Genomic DNA, 23,347 nt, shown 5'->3' on the forward strand with positions numbered 1-23,347 from the left:
GGAGTAGTTTGGTCTTACCTGCGTGATGCTTTGCCATTACCTGAAGCTTGCAGTCACAGCTCACTTGAACAAGCACAGCAACGACGTCCATCCTTGAAGGGTGTGTGTGTGTGGGTGTAGGGGTGTGGGAGGATGAAATAAAATGAATCTATATTCCATTTATTTTATTTATTCATTTCCAACGATAAAGAAACGTTGGTTTATCCACTGTGTTGTATAACAAGACAAATATCGGTGCGTTATGTACAGACGATATACAGAATTAGACAAAAAATTACAAGGCCAAACGATAAAGGTTACAGAGAAAGACCGGATTGTATAAGTAGGTAGGTAAGGTAGGGGAGGGAGTCAGGCAGGCAAGTATATAGGTCTTTCCTTGCCCTCAGGCTTGACTCCTGCTTCCCCCCCCCCCCCCGAAGCCAAGAGAGGGGGGTGGGTGTGACGGGGTTTAGTGAGAGGGGGGAGAGAGGAATGGGCAAGAAAGGGGGGGGGGATGACCTCTCTCAGATTGGAAGGAGACGTCGTCGAGGAACTCCTTTGAAGGGGCTCTCTGGTGTCTGGTCCGATCCGGGTGGACAAGAGGGCTGTATTCCTGCCCAAGGCGCCGCCGGCGGGTGGGCTGGTGGGGGGCAAAGCTCCCGAAAATGGCATATCAGTGCCATGGATGGAGATTTCGGCAGCTGGGAGAGACAGAGAGAGAGACAAGGACAACTGGGAGAGACAGAGAGAGAGAAAGAGAAGGACAGCTGGGAGAGACAGAGACATGGACAGCTGGACACGACAGCAGGAGACAGGGAGGTAGGGAAGACACGGAGGAAAGCCGAGGATCAAGAGACAGAAAAGGAGAGAGAGAGAGCAAAAGGTATGTACAAGACGCGAACAAAAATAAAATTAAAAAAAATCTATGTACAGAAAAGGGCGACGCCTGTGGGGGTGTACACACACACATACACACATACAGACACACACACACGTACTCACACACACACACACACCCCATCCCTCCCCCCCGGCCAGCACTAGCTAATACATAGGCCCATACCGCCCCTCCCCCCCCCAATGACACACACACACACACACACACACACACACACACACACACACACACACACACACACAAACAAACAAACAAACCTCAGTATAAATAGTGGCATTTAACACTGTTCAGGTTATTTTCCTTACACACTTTCCGCAAAAAAACAAACAAAAAAACATTCTTTTTTTTTGTGTGATTTTCATTGTAAATTCACTGTTAAAATTATTAATATTTACTCGTAACATTAACTTTATGCGATTATCACATGTTATGTTTTTTGTTAATTTTCTTATTTTTTTAGAGTCCTGTTCTGTTGCCCGCTTCGGTGTCGGGTGGGGGGGTGGGGGGGGCGCAGGAACCACTGGATTGGTTCTTGGCTTATAGACCTCTGGACCAACGGAACGGCGAACCAGCGATTGGACCGTTGGAACAAGGACTGAACCGTTGGATACACAATGATTTAACCGCTGGAACAACAGTTGGGACCGTTGGACCGACGATTTAACGGCTGGGGGGGGGGGGACAAAGGCTTCATCGCTGGGCCAACCTGTGAACCGCTCGACCAGTATTTGGAGCGTTGGACCAACACCTGGACACCTAAACTCACGTTTAGGTGTGAACCCAACTTTCTGGTTCATGGCTGAAGCGTTGGCCCAAATCTGCGACAACTGGATTATTTCCGGTTCATTGGACCAGCGCTGGACCACAGCTAGGCTGTTTTGAGTAACACTTGGACCGCTGTAGGACCACTGAACATCACGTGGACCGCTGTAGGACCTCTGGGCCAACACATGGACCGCTGTAGGATCACTGAACATCACGTGGACCGCTGTAGGACCTCTGGGCCAACACATGGACCGCTGTAGGATCACTGAACATCACGTGGACCGCTGTAGGACCTCTGGGCCAACACATGGACCGCTACAGGACCTCTGGGCCACACATGGACCGCTGTCGACTTACAGGGTATACCTGAAACATTGTACCATTTTTCGGACTGCTGGAATACGTTTTGTTAGCGGCTGAACCCCTTACAGGAATCATGGCTCAAGCCTGAATTACTGTAACCCCCGATCACCTCTGGATCAAGCCCGAACCCTTAGGATAACGGCTGAATCCAACCGCCGGCTCACGCCCGGCCTGGTGGTGGATTACACACACACGTGAGCCTCAGAGTCACGCCGGCAGTACATATATCCGGCCAAGCCCCGTTGGACGAAAACTCGGACCACCGGATCATTAATAGCCATCGATTCACCCCTGGACCCACTATAGGGACTATGTATAGGACCACTGGGCTTTATATATGCGCGGCCGACTCGACCCCTCTTTGCTCCTCGTGATTCTTCCAATATATAAGACGATATACAGGACCCTAGAGACACTTAGGTGAAATCTGGAGCCTATATGGCTATTACTTCCAAGACTCAAAGACTCTTTAGAGGGGTGTCTGGGTACGCTTGTCCGACCATGTTTCGAACTCATGAGAGCTGTGGTGGGGAGGACATGGTGTCTCTTCGCTTCTAAGATGATGAGAGGCGAATGTTCTTGAGGGTTGAGTTGCTGCACAGATGGCGTCGATTGATCGGCGGGTGTTGGGCATGGTAGGCGTGTGGGTGGTCATCTGCTAGGCAGCATGGGACTGCGACGTGGGCGGCCGTGGGCGGGTTGATGAACATCACCCCTTAGTAAGGGGGAGAGAGGTGGGGTGAGGGAGGGAGGGGGGGAGAGAGGAGGAGAATAAAAGGGGGGGAAGGGCGGTTGGTCACCACTCCCCACCCCTGTGGCTAACACCCCCTCCCGCCCCCTCGCAAAGTAAGCTCCGGGCGTCACTGGTGGCTTGGCTTTACATATGGGCGAGTGGCATAGGCGCGGGCGGCATCTGGTCGGGGGAAGCGGCGCCGTGGGCGTGATAGTGGGCGTGGGACATGTAGGCGGCGGCGGCGACGGCCTTTTGCTGCTCGTGGCGTTCTTGGGACCCCGGAAGATACATAGATATCATCTGTGACAAGTCCTGCTGGCCGGGGCCCGCCGCGCCATACTCTCGCTTCATCACACCTGAAGGGGAAGGAAGGAAAAGACCTTCGCTCAGTCATGGCATCACCACCATCATCACCATCATCACTATCATCACCTCTCGGTCTCACACACATGGGGCCGAGTACACACACACACACACACACTTGTTTCGGTGAGAGCACATATGTACACACACTTGTTTAAGTGGGCAAACACAGTTGATTACGTCTTGGTTGATTTGGTTGTTGGGGTTGGGGAGTTGCAGGGGGGAGGGAGGGGGGTGGGTAGGTCGCCTAGAAATGCTTGTTCACGCCTGTATGAACAAGGACATTATTAAAGTCTTGACTATTGATGGACGTAACTAGTCTTACATGTGTCTTATCTATGTGTCTTATCTATATGTGTCTTATCTATATGTGTCTCATCTATATGTGTTTATAATCCCATGGCTTACATCTTGGAGGGGGGGGCTAAAATTTGAAGTCTTCCCTATCTATTCAAAACGTCAATTCGTTTCGTCAACTCGTATCTTATATTTAAAATGAACACCGTACAATTCCTTCTCTATCGTCAACTAGATTTCCTACCTGTCACCCACTTGTCTATCCCTATCAGAAATGTCTATCTCAATCTTGAAAAGTCTTCTTTCCAAGGAATATTGGAACCATCTTTGTGAATGTCTATTAAAGGCGATTATATATATATATATATATATATATATATATATATATATATATATATATATATATATATGTGTGTGTGTGTGAGTAAATCACAAAGAAATTATAATGAAACAATGTGACAATGTCAGACCACGAATGAAATTATTAAGACAGGAATTTCCTTAAGTACTTTCGCATTTAACAATCCTTCTGAAGACGTATTATTAAATACGAGAGTACCTAAGGCAATCCCAGTCTTAATCCTTCCTTCGTGGTCTGACACTTGTCATATATATAACAAGTAAAAACTAGTTTAGAAATAAAAATATCACTATAGACATATCAATATTTTTCAAGATATATTTGTCAAGGTAAGACTTGAAACTTGGCGAAGACACTCACTTTGATATTCTCCTGCAGAGGTGTGGGTGGCTGAGGGCGGCATGGTGGCCCCTGGTGAGGACACGGGCAGTGTGGGCGTCTCAGATTTAATGGGCGTGGGAGAGTGGGAAGCTGACTGACCCTACGGAACCCACCGAACCCACGGACGCCATTGACGCCATCTGTTGATTGAAAGGGTAACTATTTAGAGAAGAAGACCGGGTTAGTTTCCGATATTATATACTATTTACATTTAAAATAAAATACAGGTTATAATAAATATATATATATATATATATATATATATATATATATATATATATATATATATATATATATATGAAGCTCCACATACCTGGCTCATAGAATAGGGGGAAGGTGCGGAGGCATACATAGCTGGACTGTAAGACCCATTCATATAGGAGGGGGTGCTGGATGTGGGGGAGTACCCCCTAGTCATGTCGTAGCCTCCATACATCTGGCCCGTCATGTAGGGGTAACTCTGGCCTCCGTAGGCGGCGCTGTCGTAGCTGTACCCTGCGGAGAGAGAAAATGGGTCACAGTTAATGAGTATCTAAGCGATCGCGATTCACGTGGAAAGAGAAAATGGGTCACAGTTAATGTGTATCTAAGCGATCGCGGTTCACGTGGAAAGAGAAAATGGGTCACAGTGAATGTGTATCTAAGCGATCGCGGTTCACGTGGAAAGAGAAAATGGGTCACAGTTAGTGTGTATCTAAGCGATCGCGGTTCACGTGGAAACAGAAAATGGGTCACATTTAATGTGTATCTAAGCGATCGCGATTCACGTGGAAAGAGAAAATGGGTCACAGTTAATGTGTATCTAAGCGATCGCGGTTCACGTGGAAAGAGAAAATGGGTCACAGTGAATGTGTATCTAAGCGATCGCGGTTCACGTGGAAAGAGAAAATGGGTCACAGTTAGTGTGTATCTAAGCGATCGCGGTTCACGTGGAAAGAGAAAATGGGTCACAGTTAATGTGTATCTAAGCGATCGCGGTTCACGTGGAAAGAGAAAATGGGTCACAGTTAATGTGTATCTAAGCGATCGCGATTTAAAATTAAAAAACTAAAAACAAATACGAAGCTGTGATATTGAGATGAAGGTGAGTATAATACGCAATAAAAATAAGGAGCAGAAGGATAAACACGTTTAATAATTGAGAAGTAAATAAAGAACACAAATGGATTATAAATAATAATAAAAAATGGGGCAATGAAGAAGGTTAACAATAAATAATAATTATCAAAAAGATGAATAATCACAAAAAAAAGCAATAAAAGTACACAACCCATCCTCCTATTTAGACAGTACTTTTTTTGTAGCTATGTGTGTGTGTGTAGGGGAGCCGGTCGGCCGAGCGGACAGCACGCTGGACTTGTGATCCTGTGGTCCCGGGTTCGATCCCGGGCGAAACAATGGGCACATTGTTTCGCCCACCCCTTTCACCCTATGCCCCCTGTTACCTAGCAGTAAAATAGGTACCTGGGTGTTAGTCAGCTGTCACGGGCTGCTTCCTGGGGGTGGAGGCCTGGTCGAGGACCGGGCCGCGAGGACACTAAAGCCCCGAAATCATCTCAAGATAACCTCAAGATGTGCCCCATAGTACAAACATTGACTCAAAAGGCAATTAGATAGTAAAGACTTTGCTACTATTCACTTTTAGTCCGAAAAAACTAAACAGAAACAAAGTAAATATTCCTAGGCTTAGTATAGCACGTATATGTACTATATTAGGCCTAAGACAGCGTGAATTAGGCCTAGAAAGGCTAGATTAGTTTAGTTTGTCTTTGCAACATAAATAGAAAACGCTTTTCCGGGTTCTCCAAATTCAACAGTAACGATTTCTACTTTCTAATAGTCAATTACGTCATATATGAACTATGGTCCTCATCCTATTAACTAAACAGGAGGATGGGCTGAAATATTTAATAAAGATGGAAAAATGGCAGTAAAGATGGATAATAAAGACAAATTACAAATTTACATGATAATAAAGTGTAAAAGAATAAGGTGAGATAAGAAAATAGATGACATAGGAGGGGCAATAGAGGGAAGTAAAGAGGGATAACACAAATAATAAAGAATAATAATAACATTAGACGCAAGAAATAACACAGCAGAAACAATGAGTCAAAAAAGTCTCACACAACTAATTTAAGTCAAAATAATAATGTGTCAAAATTCAAAAAGCATATAAGAATATCAATAAACAAATCATGTGAATGAAACAATTAACAACACTCAACAAAGAGCCAAGAATGATTTTAATTAACATAAACAATTAGTGAAGCCAAAAAAGACAAAAAATAAATTACACTAATCAGAAAGTCATTTTTACCTGCTAAGCAACCACAGTAAAAATTGGTTCCTGATGAGTAATAACAACAGGTCTGTTTACTGTGAGATGTGGGCGTTTCACCCGCCCAGGTGGGCGTACCACCCGCCCAGGTGGGCGTACTGGTGTACAAAAACCCATCTCTCTTGTTGCCTAGAACAATGGAACAGAGCGGTTAGAGGAGAATTAGATTGGGTGGTTAGGGGTTAGATTGGGTAGTTAGGGGGTTAGTAGGGTGGTTAGGGGTTAGTAAGGCGATTAGGGGTTAGTAGGGGGTGGTTACAGGACAGATATGGGGGTTAGTGAGATAGTAAAAAAATATGAGGTTGGATGACTGGTTAGCTAGGCTGGCAGGAGCTGAGGTTAGATAGTGGGATTGGATAGTTAAGATTGGGAGGGGATAGGGGATGAATGATTGGTAAGAAAGACGGACAGAAAAGGAACTCAAAGTTTGGATAAAACAGGAAAATAGCCTTACGAAAGGAGGGATTATAACGCCAAGACATGATAACAGCGAAGAATGAGAAAGAGACAGCAGAATAAGCCAGTTAACGAAGCCTAAGGTCTATAAATGCTAGACACACTGAGAATGATAACCCACGATAACGAGAGAGGAATGATTACGCGTAAGAACGATGACCAAGCCAAAATGCGATAACCAGAGAGAATCGAGGGGAACCTAAGAATATTAAACGATGAACTGAGATAACCAGAGAAAAAAAGAATGTGTTAAATATGAATGATAAATAGCTCCCAAGATAGCTTAAGAGTCTTAAGCTTAAGTAGAATTACTGATTGAGTTAAGCTTGATTGTTATCGCACACAGACATAGGTTATTCATAATAATGGTGATATATATATATATATATATATATATATATATATATATATATATATATATATATATATATATATATATATATATATATATGGCAAAATTTGAGGTACAAACATATGGGGGTATTGGTCATTAGGGAATTGAAGGGGAGTAAATAAACACAGCGGTTAATCCCACCGCAAACACACACACACACACACACACACACACACACACACACACACACACACACACACACACACACACACACACACACATACATACACACACACACACACACATTACAGGAGTCATTGCTGTAAACAACCGATGCTCGAAAGGCGGGATCCAAGAGTCAATGCTCGATCCTGCAGATACAACTAGGTGAGTACACACACACACACACACACACACACACGCACCAATTTGCCAGGTGTAGCTAACCAACCCAACGCCACTATTGAGACGGTCCAAGCTTACCACCACAAACGATACGTTTTGAATCCACAAACGAAGGAGTTTCTAACCTACAACTTACGTTTTCTGTATTAGACAATCAGTGAGGATTTACATTTTCTGTAAACCTACAATTTGACGTTTTCTGACGTAATTTACACGATTTCTTTATTCGTCAAGGAGTAAAAGCATTTACGTTATATATATATATATATATATATATATATATATATATATATATATATATATATATATATATATATATATATATATATATATATGGTTAAGTGATGACCCAACATGTCCTCACTGAAATTATTAATGATTTTACATAGCCGCGTCACAAGCAAGTTTTGGCGCAATTAAGTCGAATCCGTAACGATAGACGGATTCTATTCAGGCCCCACGAGCTTAGGTCAGCGTCCGCGAGGCTAGGCCACTGCCCTTGAGGCTAGGCCACAGTCTAACCCATTGGTTAGACTGTTAGTACAGTGAAACACCGTTCATCAAGTGATACTGTGTGTCACAGCGAATAGTTCCAGTTATTGCGGTAATACCACGAAATTAAGGGGGCGACGGAGTACCATTGTACAAATTAGGATTAATTGCACAGATGGGATTAATTGCAGAGATGGGATTAATTACATTCTACTGATGTTTACAGTCACTTGCCGTTCACACACACACACACACACACACACACACACACACACACACACACACACACACACACACACACACACACACACACACACCTCACCTGTTGATTGACGGTTGAGAGGCGGGACCAAAGAGCCAGAGCTCAACCCCCGCAAACACAACTAGGTGAGTACAACTAGGTGAGTACACACACACACACACACACACACACACACACACACACACACATACACACACACAGAAGAAGCGTTCGAGATGACCTTCAAATGACCAGCTGGCAATTAAAGTGGACATGTGCACAGGTCGGTAAGTGTGTTAGTCGTGTACGTGTTGAGTACGCGTGAGAGCCTTAAGAGCCTTATGAGAGCCTTAAGAGCCTTGTGAGAGCCTTGAGAGCCTTGTGAGAGCCTTAAGAGCCTTGTGAGAGCCTTGAGAGCCTTGTGAGAGCCTTGTGAGAGCCTTAAGAGCCTTGTGAGAGCCTTAAAAGCCTTGTAAGAGCCTTAAGAGCCTTAAGAGAGCCTTGTCAGAGCCTTAAGAGCCTTGTGAGAGCCTTAAGAGCCTTGTGAGAGCCTTGAGAGCCTTAAGAGAGCCTTGTGAGAGCCTTAAGAGAGCCTTAAGAGCCCTGTGAGAGCCTTAAGAGCCCTGTGAGAGCCTTAAGAGCCTTGTAAGAGCCTTAAGAGCCTTGTGAGAATCCACAACCTTGCCTTCTTCAATCATTAACGTGTCTCTTCCTTGTCCGATTGGTTTAAATTTGAGCTTTTCGGCATCGAACCCCCACCCTCCCCCCCCCCCCCCCCCACCCCACCTCCCGCTCTCACTTAAAGAGGTTGACCTGTTATCCATTCAGGCACAGACCTAAAGACCCATTCATTATACATATATCCCTCACGTTCTCCTACTCATCATCACCGACTTACTAATTATTCTCCTGTCTGTCTCTATCATCTCCTCCCTCTCTCCTTCATTCTTCTTCCCCCTCTGTCTCTCTCTCTCCTATTCTCCTCTCTCTCTCTCTCCTCCGCGTTCCTCAATTCCATCAATTTCATTTTATCATGAAGGAGAGTGTTATATAATGACAGCACTAGTGACGATTTTCCATTATATTACTTTCCTCCTCCCCCCCCCACCTTCCATCCACTACTGCCCCTCTCTCTCCCTTTCCCCTTCCAGCAGCCCCCATTCCTCTCCCTTTTCCAGCTCCCCTGCTTCACTCCCTTACCCTTCCATTTACCTCACCCATTCCCTACATTTTGATCATTCGTCTGATCAGGTAAAATTTAGAAGGAAAAGTATGACATATTTTACCATGGGAGAGGAGAGGGAGGGGACATTGTGGGAGAGGGGGAAGATGGGTCATTATGGGAGAGGAGAAATGATATGGGAAAGTGGAAGGAAGTAATGAAAAGAGGATGAGAAAGAATGGAGGGTGAAGGGGAATTAAATAGGAGTGAATAGTGACGAATAGAGAGGGGGTGCTGCCCCCCCCCCCACACACCCCCCCCTGTTTAATTTAATGACCCCCTCTTCCAGCCAGAGGATATGAGATAGACTAAGTGTGTGTGTTTCATCCTTTAGGGATTATATTATGGTTATATTGAGCCTCAAGGGCTTGATCAATACTGTTTATGATAACTCCTATTGTGATAGCCATTATGTATCCACGAAATGTGTATCCCAACACACACACAGATATGATAACAGCCCAATAAGTTCAGGAACCTGTCCACCTGTTGAGAGGCGGGACCAAAGAGCCAGAGCTCAACCCATCGCAAGCACATCTAAGTGAGTACAACTAGGTGAATACCCCCCCCTAAACCCCTCCCCCCCCCAGACAAATATGACCCCCTAATTGAAATAAAAAAAAACAGAGAAAACGCAATGCAAAAATAATTTACCACATTTATTAGTAATAAATTAAAAGGAAGCAGCTGAAACGTGGGACCGGCAACACGCACGCACGCACGCACGCACACTCACACACACACACACACACACACACACACACACACACACACACACACACACACACACACACACACACACACACACACACACACACACACACACACACACACACACACACACACACACACACCAGGCTCTAGCTCCCCCCCCCTTGACTGTCGGGACTTTATGATTTGCAGAGTAAATAAATTGATATCATTTGAGGGTTCACGCGCTATCCTTCCCCCTCCCCTCTCCCTTCCCCCCCCCCCCATCCCCACCGTACCACCCGCCCCCTCCCTTTCCCTTCCCTCCCTTCTCCCCTTCCCTCCATCCCCTCACACTTACCCAAGTACTGTTGACACCTGTCTTCTGAGTTGGCAGTTTCAGAGAGAGAGAGAGAGAGAGAGAGAGAGAGAGAGAGAGAGAGAGAGAGAGAGGGGGGGGGGGGAGAGAGAGAGAAGGCAAGGGAGATATCAGGAGAAGCGTCAAGCCATTACGACTATATAGCACTTGGAAAAGGTGTCAGGATAAGGATTTGGGATGGGACGGGGGGAAAGGAATGGTGCCCAACCATTTATGGACGGTCGGGGATTGAACGCCGACCTGCATGAAGCGAGACCGTCGCTCTACCGACGGAGGCATTAGAGAAAGTTTGAACAAGAGAATGTGACATAGATTTTTACCAAACTCTGTGACGTGAGAAATAATAATTTGCACCTCCCCCCACTCTCTCTCTCTCTCTCTCTCTCTCTCTCTCTCTCTCACACACACACACACACACACACACACACACACACAGTCGATTGGATGTTGAGAGGCGGGACCAGAGAGTCAGAGCTCAACCCCCGTAAGCACAACTTGGTGAACCCACGAAGAACAGATCAACAGAAAAATCAAAACACCAGCAACAGAGAATATGAACGAATATGTGACAATCAACAGATAAACAGGAAAACAGGAATACAACAACAACACACATACAACATCCACCACTAAAATACATCAGCAAGAAAATAATCTATACAAACTTAAAAAAGTAATTAGACCACATAGGAGGATGACACAAAAAAAAAAAGAAAACGACAACGAAATATGTGAGAAAGTCAAACAATAGCCAGCAGGAAGTAGCAGAACAAGACCCTGAGGCTACCCTGAGGGTGACGACGCCCTTGAGTGAGAACCTCAACAGGATGGAAGATCGACAGGTGAGGCATAAGGAAATACTTAATCCCGAATAGCGAGACGGACTGAATTGAGGAATGATGACAAAATCTAATTAGTCTAGCTCAAATGCTAAATTCCACGAGACGGAGGGTGACTGGAAGACAAGCCAGGGCCCAGGAGGCGACACTCAACCCTTTACCAAGCACACACACACACACACACACACACACACACACACACACACACACACACACACACACACATGGAATCTGTACACCTGTTGATTGACGGTTGAGAGGCGGGACCAAGGAGCCAGAGCTCAACCCCCGCAAACACAAATAGGTGAGTACACACACACACACACATAGAGGTGTACTTACACAAACGCTGCCCCCCAAAAAGCCAATCTTGAGGTTATCTTGAGATGATTTCGGGACTTTTAGTGTCCCCGCGGCCCGGTCCTCGACCAGGCCTCCATCCCCAGGAAGCAGCCCGTGACAGCTGACTAACACCCAGGTACCTATTTTACTGCTAGGTAACAGGGGGGCATAGGGTGAAAGAAACTCTGCCCATTGTTTCTCGGATTGAACCCGGGACTACAGGATCACGAGCCCAGTGTGCTGTCCGCTCGGCCGACCGGCTCCCAGCTTGGGGGAGTCGAACCCCCAATAGCGGTACTACAATTTAGCGAGGTGTTAATTTAGCAGCAAGACAGTAATTCAACGCCGCTCACATCCTGTTAATTCTTAACTAACATACAATTACGCCTCCAATTTGCAACTTTTATTTTTATAGCCGCCGAGATCAATTATTACCGCTTACAGTAACGTGTGGTTAATTTTTCTGGCAGCATGGTTAATTATGGTGGGAACGAGGGAGGGAGGAAGGGGGGGGGGGTTGTGGTGGTTGGTGGCTGTGGTGGTGGTTGGTGGTGGTGGTGGTGGTGGTGGCTGTTGTTGTTGTTAAAGATTCGCTACTTGGAACAAGCAGTTCCAAGTAGCACGGGCTATGGTGAGCCCGTAGGTACTAAGGTGGTGGCTGGTTGGTTGGTGGTGGTGGTGGTGGTGGTGGTGGTGGTGGCTGGTTGGTGGTGGTGGTGGTGGTGGCTGGTTGGTGGTGGTGGTTGGTTGGTTGTGGTGGTGGCTGGTTGGTGGTGGTGGTTGTGATGGTGGTGGTGGTTGGTTGGTTGGTTGTGGTGGTGGCTTGTTGGTTGGTGGTGGTTGTTGGTTGTGGTGGTGGTTGTGGTGGTGGCTGGTTGTGGTGGTGGTGGTGGTGGTGTTGGTTGATGGTTGGTGGTGGTGGTGGTGTTGGTTGGTGGTTGGGGCTGGTTGGTGGTTGGTGGTGGTTGGTGGTGGTTGTTGGCTGGTGGTGGTGGTTGGCTGGTGGTGGTGGTTGGTTGTGGTGGTGGTTGGTTGTGGTGGTGGGTGGTTGGTAGTGGTGATTGGTGGTAGTGGTGGTGGGTGGTTGGTTGGTAGTGGTGGTGGTGGTGGGTGGTTGGTTGGTAGTGGTGGTGGTTGGTTGTGGTGGTTGTGGTGGTGATTGGTGGTGGTGGCGATTGGTTGTGGTGGTTGTGTTGGTGGTGGTGGTTGGTGGTGGTGGTGGCTGGTTGGTTGTGGTGGTGGCTGGTTGGTGGTGGTGGCTGGTTGGTGGTGGTGGTGGTTGGTTGGTGGTTGGTGGTTGGTGGTGGTTGGTGATTGGTGGTGGTTGTTGGTTGTGGTGGTGGTTGGTTGTGGTGGTGGGTGGTTGGTGGTGGTTGGTTGTGGTGGGTGGTTGGTAGTGGTGATTGGTGGTGGTGGTTGTGGTGGTGGTTGGTTGGTTGGTGGTGGTGGTTGGTTGGTGGTTGGGGCTGGTCGGTGGTGGTTGGTGGTGGTGGTTGTTGTGGTGGTGGGTGGTTGGTAGTGGTGATTGGTGGTGGTGGTTGTGATGGTGGTGGTTGGTGGTGGTTGTGGTGGCTGGTTGGTGGTTGTGGGGGTGGTGGTGGTGGTGGTTGGTCAGGGCTCCTAGTGAATTTCTCATTAATTCATCACGTTAGATACACACACGGGGCAGGTAGATCCCTAGGATCCCCTAGGATCACCTGGGCTCACCTAGGATCACCTGGGCTCACCTAGGATCACCTGGGATCACCTCGGATCACCTGGGCTCACCTAGGATCACCTGGGCTCACCTAGGATCACCTTAGCTTCCCTAGGACCACCTGGGCTCACCTAGCTCACCTATGATCTCCTGGGCTCACCTAGGATGACCTGGGCTCACCTAGGATGACCTGGGCTCACCTAGGATGACCTGGGCTCACCTAGGATCACCTGGGCTCACCTGGGCTCACCTAGGATCACCTGTGCACACCTAGGACCACCTGGGCTCACCTAGGATCACCTGTGCTCCCCTAGGATCACCTGGGCTCCTCCTAAGATCACCTGGGCTCACCTAAGATACTTAAGATCACCTGGGCTCACCTAAGATCACCTAAACTCACCTAAGATCACCTGGGCTCACCTAAGATCACGTGGGCTCACCTAAGATCACGTGGGCTCACCTAAGATCACGTGGGCTCCCCTAAGATCACGTGGGCTCACCTAACATCACGTGGGCTCACCTAAGATCACGTGGGCTCACCTAAGATCACATGAGCTCACCTAAGATCATCTGGGCTCACCTAAGATCACCTTAGCTTTCCTAGGATCACCTGGGCTCACCTAGGCTCACCTTAGCTCACCTATGATCTCCTGGGCTCACCTAGGATGACCTGGGCTCACCTAGGATGACCTGGGCTCACCTAGGATCACCTGGGCTCACCTAGGATCACCTGGGCTCCCCTAGGATCACCTGGGCTCCCCTAGGATCACCTGGGCTCCCGTAGGATTACCTGAGCTCACCTAGGATCACTTGGGCTCACCTAGGATCACCTGTGCTGACCTAGGACCACCTGGGCTCACCTAGGATCACCTGTGCTCCCCTAGGATCACCTGGGCTCCCCCTAAGATCACCTGGGCTCACCTAAGATACCTAAACTCACCTAAGATCACCTGGGCTCACCTAAGATCACCTAAACTCACCTAAGATCACCTGGGCTCACCTAGGATCACCTAAACTCACCTAAGATCACCTGGCCTCCCCTAGGATCACCTGGGCTCACCTAGGATCACCTGGGCTCACCTAGGATCACCTGGGCTCACCTAAGATCATCTGGGCTCACCTAAGATCACCTGGGCTCACCAAAGATCACCTGGGCTCACCTGTGATCACCTGGGATCACCTAAGATCACTTGGGCTCACCTAAGATCACCTGGGCTTACCTAAGATCACCTGGGCTCACCTAAGATCACCTAAACTCACCTAAGATCCCCTGGGCTCACCTAAGATCACCTGGGCTCACCTAGGATCCCCTGGGCTCACCTAGGATCACCTGGGCTCACCTAGGATCACCTGGGCTCACCTAAGATCACCTAGGCTCACCTGGGCTCGCCTAAGATCACCTGGGCTCACCTAGGATCACCTAAGATCACCTGGGCTCACCTAAGATCACCTGGGCTCGCCTAAGATCACCTGGGCTCACCTAAGATCACCTGGGCTCACCTAGGATCACCTGGGCTCACCTAAGATCACCTGGGCTCACCTAAGATCACCTGGGCTCATCTAAGATCACCTGGGCTCGCCTAAGATCATCTGGGCTCACCTGGGCTCACCTAAGATCACCTGGGCTCACCTAAGATCACCTGGGCTCGCCTAAGATCACCTGGGCTCACCTAAGATCACCTGGGCTCACCTAAGATCACCTGGGCTCACCTAAACTCACCTAGGATCACATGGGGTTTTCTCTAGGAAAATCTGAGTACAAATGGGTATAGTATCAGGTATGCATAGGGAAGCCAGGTATGTATAGGGTAGCCAGGTATGCATAGGGTAGTCAGGTATGCATAGGTTAGTCAGGCATTCATAGTGTAGCTAGGTATGCATAGAGTAGCCAGGTATGAATAGGGTAGTCAGGTATGCATAGGGTAGCCAGGTATGCATAGGGTAGTCAGGTATGCATAGGGTAGCCAGGTATGCATAGGGTAGTCAGGTATGCATAGGGTAGTCAGGTATGCATAGGGTAGCCAAGTATGCATAGGGTAGCCAGGTATTCATAGGGTAGCTAGGAATGCATAGGGTAGCCAGGTATGCATAGGGTAGCCAGGTATGCATAGGGTAGCCAGGTATGCATAGGGTAGTCAGGTATGCATAGGGTAGCCAGGTATGCATAGGGTAGCCAGGTATGCATAGGGTAGCCAGGTATTCATAGGGTAGCTAGGAATGCATAGGGTAGTCAGGTATGCATAGGGTAGCCAGGTATGCATAGGGTAGCCAGGTATGCATAGGGTAGCCAGGTATTCATAGGGTAGCTAGGTATGCATAGAGTAGCCAGGTATGCATAGGGTAGCCAGGTATGCATAGGGTAGTCAGGTATGCATAGGGTAGCCAGGTATGCATAGGGTAGTCAGGTATGCATAGGGTAGCCAGGTATGCATAGGGTAGCCAGGTATGCATAGGGTAGCCAGGTATTCATAGGGTAGCTAGGAATGCATAGGGTAGTCAGGTATGCATAGGGTAGCCAGGTATGCATAGGGTAGCCAGGTATGCATAGGGTAGCCAGGTATTCATAGGGTAGCTAGGTATGCATAGAGTAGCCAGGTATGCATAGGGTAGTCAGGTATGCATAGGGTAGCCAGGTATGCATAGGGTAGTCAGGTATGCATAGGGTAGCCAGGTATGCATAGGGTAGTCAGGTATGCATAGGGTAGCCAGGTATGCATAGGGTAGTCAGGTATGCATAGGGTAGCCAGGTATGCATAGGGTAGTCAGGTATGCATAGGGTAGCCAGGTATTCATAGGGTAGCCAGGTATTCATAGGGTAGCTAGGTATGCATAGAGTAGCCAGGTATGCATAGGGTAGCCAGGTATGCATAGGGTAGCCAGGTATTCATAGGGTAGCTAGGTATGCATAGAGTAGCCAGGTATGCATAGGGTAGCCAGGTATGCATAGGGTAGTCAGGTATGCATAGGGTAGCCAGGTATGCATAGGGTAGTCAGGTATGCATAGGGTAGCCAGGTATGCATAGGGTAGCCAGGTATGCATAGGGTAGCCAGGTATGCATAGGGTAGCCAGGTATGCATAGGGTAGCCAGTGTTACTAATCTGTATCAGTATTAGCAGTAGACACGCTCGCCTTGTAATGTATTGCCAAACTGGTAAACAACTCCCCCCCCCTTTCCCAATCCCTCCCTTTTCCCCCCTCTCCCCTTCCCTTTTCCCCTCCCTCTCCTCCCCTCCCTTCCCCCTTCCCTTAGCACCACACAGGAGCCAAGGGGAAGCCGTAGCTGCTCCCCTTATATCTACATTATGTTGTCGGAAAGTTTGGAGTAACTTTGCGTCGTAGATAATACTGGGGTGAGAATACGGAGGGCGTTTATACAGGGCGTCCTGTACTCGGCTCAGAGGGGGTGAGTTGCGGAATCCGATCTACAGGATGTAGGAGATTAGCGACGCGAGGCTGGCTGGCTGTCTCTCTCTCTCTCTCTCTCTCTCTCTCTCTCTCTCTCTCTCTCTCTCTCTCTCTCTCTCTCTCTCTCTCTCTCTCTCTCTCTCTCTCTCTCTCTCTCTCCTCTTCTATTCTATTCCTCCCTACTTTCCCTATCCTTATCTGAAGCATATCAAGCTTGTCATCCATCCCATTTCCCTGTGACGGAGAAGGGAGAGAGAGAGGGGGGAAGAGGAGAAAGTGTGGGAAAGGGGAAGGGAGGGGAAGGAGGGGGAAGAGAGAAGGGAGGGGATGGGTGAAAGGATAGGGGGGGGGAGGGTTGGTAGGGGGAGGGGGATTGAGGTGTTCGTTTGCGTAATCCGCCCTAGTGGCTACCTGCTAATACTATCTTTATCTCCAATCTCTAATCTCCATCTTTTCCTGATATTCCCCCTTGGTATATCTCTGGTACTGATACTTGTACCAGCCCCCCTAATACGGTGGTGGTAGTGGCCTGATACTCGCTACCACCATTGCTATACTACCTGCCCTGATACTACCATCCCTAAGTTCATCTACAACCACCCACTACTACCACCACTTTCTACCACCTAACCACCACCACTACTACTACCAAACCTCCCTCCCTCCCACTACCACAACCTTCTACCACCCACCCACCACTACCACCCACCTACCAGGTAAGGGCAGGTAGCACGGCTCATCAGCGCACTCATCACCGTGGGAGCAGCGGTGGGCTCCCATGTTGTCCCCATCCTCCCCTAGTGTGGCCTCTGACCAGCCATCATCTTCAAGGAGATGGTCCCTGTGATAAGAAGATCTGTCTGTCTGTCTGTCATTTGTCTCGCTTGCTGTTCATCTCTTGCTCTCTCTCTCTCTCTCTCTCTCTCTCTCTCTCTCTCTCTCTCTCTCTCTCTCTCTCTCTCTCTCCTCTCTCTCTCTCTCTCGGGTCATCTTGAGATGATTTCGGGGCTTAGCGTCCCCGCGGCCCGGTCCTCGACCAGGCCTCCTATTTGCTACACCTCCCCCCCCCACCCCCCAGGAAGCAGCAGCACCCATTAGCAGCTGTCTAACTCCCCCAGGTACCTATTTTACTACTAGGTGAACAGGGGGGAGGGGATCATCAGGATAAAAATAACTAACCCATTTGTTTCCACCTCCACCGGGGATCGAACCCGGAAACCTACGAATACGAAACACAGTCCACTCAGCCGTCATCCCCTTCTCAACCCCCTCAAACCCAAACACACAAAAAAACAACAAACCAAAGGCTCTCTCAACTTACTCCACTCACCGTAGTCGCTATAATCGCCATTGGGCATATAGCCATTGGTCATGTTGTACATGTCCCGCATGTCCCGGGTCACCTGCTGGACCGGGGGCCGGGTCGGGTCCGCGGGTAGGAGACCCGAAGCCAGCGGGTATTTGTCTTTCTTCATCAACGTCTTGGTCTTCCTGCGGGGTCTGTGGAGAGAGGAAAGACCGGAGCTGAGTTAGACGAGGGGTCCATCGACCTCCGTTCATGTGCAAACTCCTGAAGAAATAAGTCGAGGGAGGGTGGAAGAAAGGTGAAGAGGCACAGCAGGAAAATGAAGAGGCACAGCAGGAAAATGAAGAGGCACAGCAGGAAAATGAAGAGGCACAGAGGCACAGCAGGAAAATAAAGAGGAACAGAGGCACAGCAGGGAAATGAAGAGGCACAGAGGCACAGCAGGGAAATGAAGAGGCACAGAGGCACAGCAGGGAAATGAAGAGGCACAGAGGCACAGCAGGAAAATGAAGAGGTACAGAAGGAAAATGAAGAGGCACAGAGGCACAGCAGGGAAATGAAGAGGCACAGAGGCACAACAGGGAAATGAAGAGGCACAGAGACACAGCAGGAAAATGAAGAGGTACAGAGACACAGCAGGAAAATGAAGAGGTACAGAGACACAGCAGGAAAATGAAGAGGTACAGAAGGAAATGAAGAGGCACAGCAGGAAAATGAAGAGGCACAGAGACACAGCAGGAAAATGAAGAGGCACAGCACAGAAAATAAAGAGGCACAGCAAAGAAAATGAAGAGGCACAGCAAAGAAAATAAAGAGACACAGCAAAGAAAATAAAGAGACACAGCAAAGAAAATGAAGAGGCACAGCAAAGAAAATAAAGAGGCACAGCAAAGAAAATAAAGAGGCACAGCAAAGAAAATGAAGAGACACAGCAAAGAAAATAAAGAGACACAGCAAATAAAATGAAGAGGCACAGCAAAGAAAATAAAGAGACACAGCAAAGAAAATGAAGAGGCACAGCAAAAAAATGAAGAGGCACAGCAAAGAAAATGAAGAGGCACAGCAAAGAAAATAAAGAGGCACAACAAAGAAAATGAAGAGGCACAGCAAAAAAATAAAGAGGCACAACAAAGAAAATGAAGAGGCACAGCAAAAAAATGAAGAGGCACAGCAAAGAAAATGAAGAGGCACAGCAAAGAAAATAAAGAGGCACAGCAAAGAAAATGAAGAGGCACAGCAAAGAAAATAAAGAGGCACAGCAAAGAAAATAAAGAGGCACATCACAGAAAATAAAGAGGCACAAAGAAAATAAAGAGGCACAACAGGGGGAAAAGAGTAGACTAGAGGTAGAAGAGCCAAGAGAGGGGCAAGGGGGGGGGGGATGTGCTGGTGTTGTGGGCAACGTAACATGAACAAAATTAATAACAAAAAAAAAAATAATAAATCATTAAATAATACAAAATGTTCAAATATAAATCGAGAGTAAAAAAAAGCACCACAGAAATCTTGAAGAATATTTACCTGATCGATATATATATATATATATATATATATATATATATATATATATATATATATATATATATATATATATATATATATATAAAGATCTGTGGTGCAATAAGGCATTTTATTAAGAGAAAGACCAAAGATACATAAAATAAAGAGTAAATGAACAAGACATAAATTAAGACAGCTTTAGCCACGTAGTAAAGAAAGTAAAGGAAGAATAACTAAGAAAGTTAAAGAAAGGTTCTTGAGGTAGGAATTATCAAATCTTAATACAGAAGGCAATTAGAAACATTTTTGGAGACTTAGATCTTCAGGAATAATTAATCTTATCATATATATCTATACGAGTGTCTTATATTGGGTGCACACGGGCTTTAAGGTAGAGCAGGTTGGGCTTTGGGCGTCTTTGTGTCAAGTATGGAGAGAGAGAGAGAGAGACAGAGAGAAAAATTATACACTGTCAGTGTCATTGCATAGATATGGGGATCTCGTCAAGAAATAGACATATAATCACTGATTGCCAACCAACTATTGTAAACATAGATCACACTGCTTTCTCTCTCTCTCTCTCTCTCTCTCTCTCTCTCTCTCTCTCTCTCTCTCTCTCTCTCTCTCTCTCTCTCTCTCTCTCTCAAAATTTAAGACCTACCAATACTCTATCATTTTCTAGCAGGGTTCTCCCTTCACTAACGTAAGAGGGCCGTGTTATAAGGCATGTTTCTGATCTCGTGGACCAAGTTTCGTACCAATGGTGTGGTTGGGGTGGTTATAGGTCAGACCACCTATAAGTGTGTGTGTGTATGTGTGTGTGTGTGTGGGTGTGTGTGTGTACTCACCTAATTGTACTCACCTAATTGTGCTTGCGGGGGTTGAGCTCTGGCTCTTTGGTCCCGCCTCTCAACCGTCAATCAACTGGTGTACAGATTCCTGAGCCTATTGGGCTCTATCATATCTACATTTGAAACTGTGAATGGAGTCAGCCTCCACCACATCACTTCCTAATGCATTCCATTTGCTAACTACTCTGACACTGAAAAAGTTCTTTCTAACGTCTCTGTGGCTCATTTGGGTACTCAGCTTCCACCTGTGTCCCCTTGTTCGCGTCCCACCAGTGTTGAAAAGTTCGTCCTTGTTTACCCGGTCGATTCCCCTGAGGATTTTGTAGGTTGTGATCATGTCCCCCCTTACTCTTCTGTCTTCCAGTGTCGTGAGGTGCATTTCCCGCAGCCTTTCCTCATAACTCATGCCTCTTAGTTCTGGGACTAGTCTAGTAGCATACCTTTGGACTTTTTCCAGCTTCGTCTTGTGCTTGACAAGGTACGGGCTCCATGCTGGGGCCGCATACTCCAGGATTGGTCTTACATATGTGGTGTACAAGATTCTGAATGATTCCTTACACAGGTTCCTGAACGCCGTTCTGATGTTAGCCAGCCTCGCATATGCCGCAGACGTTATTCTCTTTATGTGGGCTTCAGGAGACAGGTTTGGTGTGATATCAACTCCTAGATCTTTCTCTCTGTCTGTTTCATTAAGTACTTCATCTCCTATTCTGTATCCTGTGCCTGGCCTCCTGTTTCCACTGCCTAGTTTCATTACTTTGCATTTACTCGGGTTGAACTTCAACAGCCATTTGTTGGACCATTCACTCAGTCTATCCAGGTCATCTTGTAGCCTCCTACTATCATCCTCTGTTTCAATCCTCCTCATAATTTTTGCATCGTCGGCAAACATTGAGAGGAACGAATCTATACCCTCTGGGAGATCATTTACATATACCAGAAACAGTATAGGTCCAAGGACTGACCCCTGCGGGACTCCACTTGTGACGTCTCGCCAATCTGAGACCTCACCCCTCACACAGACTCGTTGTCTCCTGTTGCTTAGGTATTCCTCTATCCACCGGAGTACCTTCCCTCTCACTCCAGCCTGCATCTCCAACTTTCGCACTAGCCTCTTGTGTGGCACTGTATCAAAGGCTTTCTGACAATCCAAAAATATGCAGTCTGCCCACCCTTCTCTTTCTTGCCTTATTTTTGTTGCCTGGTCGTAGAATTCAAGTAACCCTGTGAGGCAGGACCTGCCATCCCTGAACCCATGTTGATGCTGTGTTACAAAGTTCCTTCGCTCCAGATGCTCCACTAGTTTTTTTCGCACAATCTTCTCCATCAGCTTGCATGGTATGCAGGTTAGGGACACTGGCCTGTAGTTCAGTGCCTCCTGTCTATCCCCTTTCTTGTATATCGGGACTACGTTAGCTGCTTTCCAAGTATCTGGCAGTTCCCCTGTTGCCAGTGATTTGTTATACACTATGGAGAGTGGTAGGCTCAGTTCTCTTGCTCCTTCCTTTAGAACCCAAGGGGAGATTCCATCTGGGCCTATAGCCTTCGTCACGTCCAACTCTAGTAAACACTTCCTTACTTCCCCACTGGTAATCTCAAACTCTTCCAGTGGTTCCTGGTTAGCTATTCCCTCACTTACCTCTGGAATTTCTCCTTGTTCTAAGGTGAAGACCTCCTGGAATTTCTTATTCAATTCCTCACACACTTCCTTGTCATTTGTAGTGAATCCTTCCGCCCCTATCCTTAATCTCATAACCTGTTCCTTTACTGTTGTTTTTCTCCTAATGTGGCTATGCAACAATTTAGGCTGAGTCTTTGCCTTGCTTGCGATGTCATTTTCGTATTGTCTTTCTGCCTCTCTTCTCATCCTGACATATTCATTCCTGGCATTCTGGTATCTTTCTCTGCTCTCCAGTGTCCTGTTATTCCTATAGTTTCTCCATGCCCTTTTACTTTGCTGCTTAGCTAGCCTACATCTTTGATTAAACCATGGGTTTCTCATCTTCATTTCTCTGTTTTCCTTTTGGACTGGGACAAACTTGTTTGCTGCGTCCTTGCACTTCTGCGTGATGTAATCCATCATATCTTGGGCCGTCTTTCCCCTGAGCTCTGTTTCCCATGCTATATCTGTTAGGAATTTTCTTATCCCCTCATAGTTTCCCTTTCGGTATGCTAACCTTTTGGTTTCGGTATCCCTCCTCGAGTTCAATAACCCTTCTTCAATCAAGTACTCAAACACCAGTACACTGTGGTCGCTCATTCCTACTGGGTCCTCAAAACCGATTTCTCTTATGTCGGAGTCGTTCAGAGTGAAGACTAGGTCGAGTCTCGCTGGTTCGTCATTGCCTCTCATCCTTGTGGGTTCTCCGACATGCTGCGTTAAAAAGTTGCTTGTCACCACCTCCAATAGTTTGGCTCTCCACGTATCCTCGCCTCCATGCGGTTCCTTGTTCTCCCAGTCAATCTTTCCGTGATTGAAGTCGCCCATGATGAGCAGGTGGGATCTATTTCTACAGGCAGCAGAGGCTGCCCTCTCAATTATAGTGTTAACTGCCTTGTTGTTGTTTTCATACTCTTGACTGGGTCTCCTGTCATTTGGTGGAGGGTTGTATATTACTGCTACTACTATTCTTGGTCCTCCCATTGTTATGGTGCCTGCTATGTAGTCTCTGAACTCCTCACAGCCCGGGATGGCCATCTCCTTAAA

At 47.2% G+C, this 23,347-nt stretch overlaps 1 protein-coding gene across 1 annotated transcript in view; it reads right to left on the bottom strand.

Moving 5' to 3' along the window:
* Positions 1-153: 153 nt before the first annotated feature.
* The window catches only part of LOC123747901 (transcription factor Sox-2), a 55,608-nt gene continuing 32,414 nt past the window's right edge, over positions 154-23,347 (bottom strand). The window contains 5 exon segments of the mRNA XM_069313251.1: positions 154-3,094; positions 4,120-4,234; positions 4,236-4,280; positions 4,454-4,635; positions 18,305-18,483. Of these exon segments, the coding sequence (XP_069169352.1) occupies positions 2,883-3,094; positions 4,120-4,234; positions 4,236-4,280; positions 4,454-4,635; positions 18,305-18,483 (733 nt within the window). The 3' untranslated portion in view covers positions 154-2,882.

This window comes from Procambarus clarkii, chromosome 75, assembly GCF_040958095.1.
Source record: "Procambarus clarkii isolate CNS0578487 chromosome 75, FALCON_Pclarkii_2.0, whole genome shotgun sequence".
In the NCBI taxonomy this organism is placed as follows: Eukaryota; Metazoa; Arthropoda; class Malacostraca; order Decapoda; family Cambaridae; genus Procambarus; species Procambarus clarkii.